The sequence below is a fragment of the Dermacentor andersoni genome, chromosome 1 (genome assembly GCF_023375885.2).
Source record: "Dermacentor andersoni chromosome 1, qqDerAnde1_hic_scaffold, whole genome shotgun sequence".
Taxonomy (NCBI): Eukaryota; Metazoa; Arthropoda; class Arachnida; order Ixodida; family Ixodidae; genus Dermacentor; species Dermacentor andersoni.
The window spans coordinates 354,730,603-354,736,950 of NC_092814.1; the positions used below are offsets into that span (position 1 = coordinate 354,730,603).

General features: G+C 50.2%; 1 protein-coding gene across 1 annotated transcript; it reads left to right on the forward strand.

Annotated features, from left to right (window-relative positions):
- Positions 1–1,947: 1,947 nt before the first annotated feature.
- Positions 1,948–3,333, forward strand: LOC140215375 (uncharacterized). The gene has a single exon (XM_072285966.1). It carries the CDS (start codon positions 1,948–1,950, stop codon positions 3,166–3,168), a length of 1,221 nt encoding a protein of 406 aa, XP_072142067.1. The 3' UTR covers positions 3,169–3,333.
- The last annotated feature ends 3,015 nt before the right edge of the window (positions 3,334–6,348 follow it).

Below are 6,348 nucleotides of genomic sequence, written 5' to 3' on the forward strand. Positions count from 1 at the left end.
GAACATCACGGCATCACGGACAGGGAGCAGTACATTTCGGTTCTCCGAGCAGGTACACCTCGTCCCACCGTCATGCTACCCCGTACCGTGCAGCAAAAGCGGGTTAATTACTTTAACCCATGGGTGGCGTCCGTTCTAGATTCAAACATGGATCTTCAGATCGTGCTCGACACGTACGCGTGTGCTGCCTACGTGGTAGAGTATGTAAATAAGGCCAATCGAGGTATGTCCAATCTGAACCGTGCGGTGCAAGAAATTGTCAAGGATAAGGGGGACATGGATTACACGCAGGCACTGAGACACTTGGGCGTGAAGATGCTCAATGCGATCGAGCTCTCAGCACAGGAGGCCGCCTGGTGTTTGCTCAAGCAGGACATGTCGCAGGCTAGTCGCAAAATTGTCTTTGTAAACACTGCCTGGCCTGAGGAAAGGACGCGCATCCGGAAGTCTAACGCTCAAATGGAGGAGGAACGCTTGGACGAATCTAGCACGGCCGTTTGGAAAAGGACTATGATCGAGCGCTACGAAGACCGCGCGCCTGAATTGGAAGCCGTCACTCTGGCAGAGTTCGCTACAGACTACAACATCTACACCTGCAAGAAGAGAGTTCAGCGAGTGATACTTCGCTACCGCGGTTACTCCATCGACGATTCAGTTAACTTCAAGAGAGATCATGTCCTACTCTTCTTTCCGTTTCGTAAGGAGGTGGACATCTTAGACCGAAATTGTTTCGAGCGGCTATGCGAGGAAAACACTGACGTCATTCGGGAGCACAAATCACGCTATCAGAGTGATGTAAATATTGAAGACCTCCGTGCGGTTTGTAATTCCCTGATACGACCCAATAACGAGGAACGGGAGACGGCTTCTGAGATTTCCGATGTGACCGTGCACCCGGCAGCCATGGAGAACGACGACTCTGATCTCCTAGACATTGGTGCAGTCGAGTCCAATGCCCCGTTTAAACAATGCCCCGCCGTGTGCACGCGCCAAGACGTCATGAGCAGAGATCAGTACCTGGACACCATGCGGAAGACAAATGATGAGCAGTAGGAGATCGTCCGAGAAGTCCTACACCGACTGACAACTCCGAACTCTCCACCACTGCAAATATTCTTCACGGGAGTGGCTGGATGCGGCAAAACATTTGTACTGCGCCTGATCACGGACCTCTACAACTGGTACTGTAACCCTGCTGGCCCATACAATCTAAACGCATATGTGGCTTGCGCTACAACAGGAAAGGCGGTGGTGGCACTAGGCGGAGTAACTGTGCACGCAGCGTTCAAGCTTAGCCTCAAGACAGACAGCGGACTCAGGGACAACGAGTTGAACACCTTCCGCTATGCTTTCAGGAATGTCAGATGCGTGATTATCGACGAAGTTAGCATGATGTCTGCTGATATACTTCACAGAATCGACTCGCGGCTCCGCTCCATCACCTGCAAATATCTGCAGCCCTTCGGAGGGTTGGACGTCATTCTCTGTGGGGACCTGCGTCAGCTTCCCCCCGTTCGTGCAGCTGAGGTGTTCAAGCGCGTCAAAACAGACGACGTGTTTAACACAACAGAAATCGCGTGGCACCATCTCGCCTACTTTGCACTCATTAAAGTGGTACGACAAAACAATCTCAGGTTCTCCACGTTGCTTTCCAAAATTGGAGATGGTGTCGAATTAGACCCCGAGGAAATCTCACTTATCGAGAGTCGGTTCGTTCCACAGCAGGAAGCAGAAGCTTCTTGCCCCGGTGGCATACGCTTGTTCTACTCCAACAAGGAATCTGATTACTACAACACAACAAAGGCCATAGTAGCACAGGATAATGCTGTACCATGCACGGCACAGGATACAATCGTTGGGTGTAGGTCTATGCAAGAGCAAACAGAGGCCATGCGTAAGGTCGAAACGTTACCCAAGGCCGAAATAGGAAATTTGCCAGCAAATATAATGCTGTGCATTGGCAAGCCTTACATGATCACCCTCAACGTGGATGTTTCCGATGGCCTTGTTAATGGATCGGTGGGAACACTGAAATTCATCGAAAACGACACCCATGGGAAACCGCTACGCATATGGTTGCAGTTCGGGGAGCTTGGCTCCAAACTTGCGATCGGAACCGTAGCGGCCGCAAAATCACACCACTTACGCAAGCTCAACAGAAACATTCAACCGAACTGGATACCGATTGAAAGGCGTACCGTCACCTGCGTTATCGATAAGAAGACGAAGGTATCGGTAAGAAGATGCCAGCTTCCCGTTGTGCAGGCGAGCGCCATTACCATTCATAAATCCCAGGGTGGCACATATGATGAAGTCGTGTACTCCTACGCCAAGAATCATCCACAGAAGTTGGTATACGTGGCACTGAGTCGCGCTACAGACATCAACGGACTCTACCTGACCAATGTTGACAACGACTTCACATTCTACCACGGAAAAGCCAATCCGGACAGAAAGCTAGCCGATGAATTTCGTCGGTTGCAGTCCCACAAACTTGACACCATCACCGCCAAGTGCCTCGCCATGACTGAACAGCCGCACTACTTGTTGATCTCCGCTCTTAACGTACGCTCCCTTGCCGCACATGCCAAGGACGTACACCACGATCACATTCTGCGCCATTCCTCTGTACTTTGCTTTGCTGAAACCTGGATGGATCCCGAAGAGCCTCTCGAAATCATAGATTTCCTGTACTGCTGTGGTGCTCGCAGAGACCACAACAGAGCGGCGGGAGTCGCTATCTACTTGCGCACAGGTCTCTCTGCAATACCAGTCGAAATGTTTGGCACGTCACATGAAGTTGGCGAACTGTGCGCCGCAAAGTTGCCCAACGGCTTGCTGGTAGTAGCTGCCTACTTCGCCCCTACCGCACTCACGAAAGACGTCGTGCACTTCCTGCAACTCGCATTAACCGTCCATCGATCCACACCGATGTTAGTAGTGGGGGACTTTAATGTTGACATAAAGACAAACAGCAATTTCCTAACACTTATGCGGGAGAACATCCCGTTCCTCTCGCTCGTAACGCGTCCCACGGCTGTGACAACCTCGCGAGGCACTTGTATAGATCTCGTCTTTGAGAATCAAGCATTGGTGTACCAAGTCGAACATATATCAGTCTATTTCTCCGACCACAAAGCTTCCTTCATGACTGTCAAGAACTGTTAGTGGAGTCTTTGTTAAAGGAATACGTGTGAAAAATAAAAAAAAAATTCTGTGATAGCGCATACATGTGTTGCTCGATTTCTTTGCCTCAATCTATCGAAAAGGTGAAACAGCTTATTTGCTGCGCTCAAATTTCGCATTAGGAAGTAACGTAATCGTCGGTAATTTTTTTTCATCTACGTAGGAGAAAACTACGCTAGGCTTACCGCAGTTTACTGCGATATGTCAGAGTTTGTGGCACTTATAGCAGCGGATCGGCCTAAAAGATTCGAACTTTCCTTTCTGCTCTTTTTGCACGGTTTCCCCGTTTGATTTCATCTCGCTCCTTTCTGAGGGCGTTTCCTCCACGTCTACAGGTTCCGGTCGTCTAGTCTTCGAACCCTTTTTGAACGGAAATGATTTCCGCGGTCCATTTCGACCGCACCAATTTCCCTCCTCGGCGTTCGGCTTTCTACGCGTTGCGTACTCTTAGGTTAATTCAGCTGCCCTTTTCACAGTGTTTACATTTCCTCTGTCTTGCACCCACAGCTTCACAGATGGTGGAATGCTTCTGTAAAACTGCTGTAGACACACGCAGTCAATAATCATGCCTCTGCTCTCGTACGCTTCCGCGCTTTTCATCCACTCGAATAGGTTTGACTTTAAGCCATAAGCAAACTCCGGATATCCGTCGCTATTCTTTTTGCCTGTGCTTCTAAACCTATGCCGAAAAGCTTTCGGCTGAAAGGCGGTACTTTTTCACACGACTAGCCTTAACTTTCGCATAATCATATGCATCCTGCGCAATGAGTCTGGTGATTACTTCCGCAGCCTCACACGGCAACATAGACAACAACCGCTGTGGCCATGTACTCAGGCCGAAGTTCATCTTCTCGCAAGTCCTTTCAAAATTTCGAAGGAACAAGCCTATGTCGTTCCCGACCTCAAATGGCCTTAACAGCCTGTCCATGCGGTATGATTCTGCCTCACTTGATCGTCCCAGAGCCCCTTCACTTCCTTGAGACAACTCCAAACGTTTTCTTTCAAGGTCAAGTCGCGTTTATCTCAACTCGCGTTCCTCTCTGTCCCGTTCTTCTTCCCGTTCGCTCTCCCTCTGCCCCGTTTCTCTATTTTCCTAAGAAGTTCTAGCCCAATTTCAATGTCCTCCTCACTGGCATTTTCGGGAATCAGCTTCAATAGTTCCCAGTTTAGCATTTCCTTGTGTACCTCTAGGCCCAGTTCCTCACCAACAGTCAACAATTCGTCTCTCAGCAGTGTCCTTAACTCCATGATTGCTGCTTTACTGCCTTGGTCCTGCTCGCTAAAACTACATAGAAAAACACAACCTAGCTAACAATCAACAATCCAGCTTCCCTACTGTTCTAAACAGAACAACCACAAAATGAAGCCTAGAGAGTGAAAACAAGTACCAAGCACTTACCGCAGACACAGCACCACGTCGGAAAAGCCCGTCTCACCGCTTTCAGCCAGTTGTAATGGTTGGGTTCGGGCATGAAATAGATGGTAGCTGGCCCTGCCGTCATCCAACTCATCCACGCTGAGGACGTTGTTGAAGAGAGAGACTTGTTCTCAACGAGAATGAGGAATATAGGATTTATTTACAGTATCTACATGAGAACATTACAGTTCATCAGTCTAGCATGACGGAAAGAGGATTGCGCTCCCAGCAGCCGCGCCACGGCTGCTTATAAACACTCTGTCCTCCCTAGATCCCTAGGTGAGGGAAAACGGCCGTTCGACCAAAAGGAGCGTGCAAAGACATCGTAACCGACCCGCCTTTGAGGGGGAGAGCTTACGTACTCACTTCCGCACACGTTGCACTGACGACACCAAGGTGAGAGGGCTCTCGCAGACACGGTGCTGCCCCGAGCAAGCGCCTCTTTATTCCAGAGTCGACGCCGCAGACAGTGTCCGCCGCGTCTGTCCATTGACTGACGACTTCTAAGAAATTGAGACGGCGCCATAAAACTTCTTATTCCAGGAGTTCCACCGCTTCAAACAAGCCTTGACGGTTTCGGCGTACACACTAACAATACTTGCTCCGCCGACAAGCGTCTAGACATGTCGGCGTCGTTCGGTTAGGGAGGCGGCGCATTGTACTCCTTACAAAGCGAGTCGTCGCAGCAGACATGGTGGCGCCAACGGGCTGGGGACTGACGTATTGTCCTCCTTTCAAAGCGAGTCGCCGCCGCAGACATGCCGGCGCCTTTCCGACGGTCGCTTCCCCGAAGATCGCCAGCCCCGCAGCTGCGGTGGGCTGGGAGAATTTTGTAGACCGGTATCTCTGGAAGTCGTTCGTAAGAACACACGCACAGACACATACAAACTATACAGAACTGTTTCTGTGGTCACTATCACGCAGTCTGCGTAAGCGTTCCTAGTGTTAGCCAGTGTCACCGTTCAATCCCTCGTCACACAGTGTACAGTTACAATTTGTCACAAAGTCCCATGTCTTTTAAGTAACGCAACAGCGCCTTCCATTGATCGCGCTGATGTTCGTGTCGGCCAGTTTCCAAGGATGATGTTTTCTGTTATTGGGCGCTTGTCCAGTTGGTATAGGGTGGATGAGAGGGCTGCTCTTTGCGCGTTGAAATGAGGGCACTCACAAAGAAGGTGCGCGATTGTTTCGTTGCACCCGCAGAAGTCACAAAGTGGGCTGTTGACCATTCCGATAAGAAAGGAGTACGCATTTATAAATGCTCCTCCAAGCCACAGACGGACTAGAAAGGTGAAGTTACGTCGTGGAAGGTCGGGCGGAATACGGAGTTGTAAATTAGGGTGTGTGACGCGTCAACAATGCCAAGGAACGGGAAATCCTCTTCTTCTGACACAGTTGTCTCGACGGGTGCGCGGGACAAGCAGTCGGCATCGCTGTGTTTCCTCCCGGATCGGTATACGACAGTAATGTCATACTCTTGAAGCCTAAGGCTCCATCTTGCTAGTCGTCCGGATGGATCCTTGAGATTCGCCAGCCAGCAAAGCGAATGGTGATCGCTGACCGCTCTGAATGGTCTACCATAGAGGTAGGGCCGAAATTTACATATTGCCCAAATGACTGCAAGGCATTCTTTCTCGGTTGCGGAGTAGTTTGCCTCTGCTTTCGAGAGCTTACGGCTGGCATAAGCAATTACTTTCTCCTGGCCGTTATTCCACTGCACTAGTATGGCACCGAGGCCGACGTTA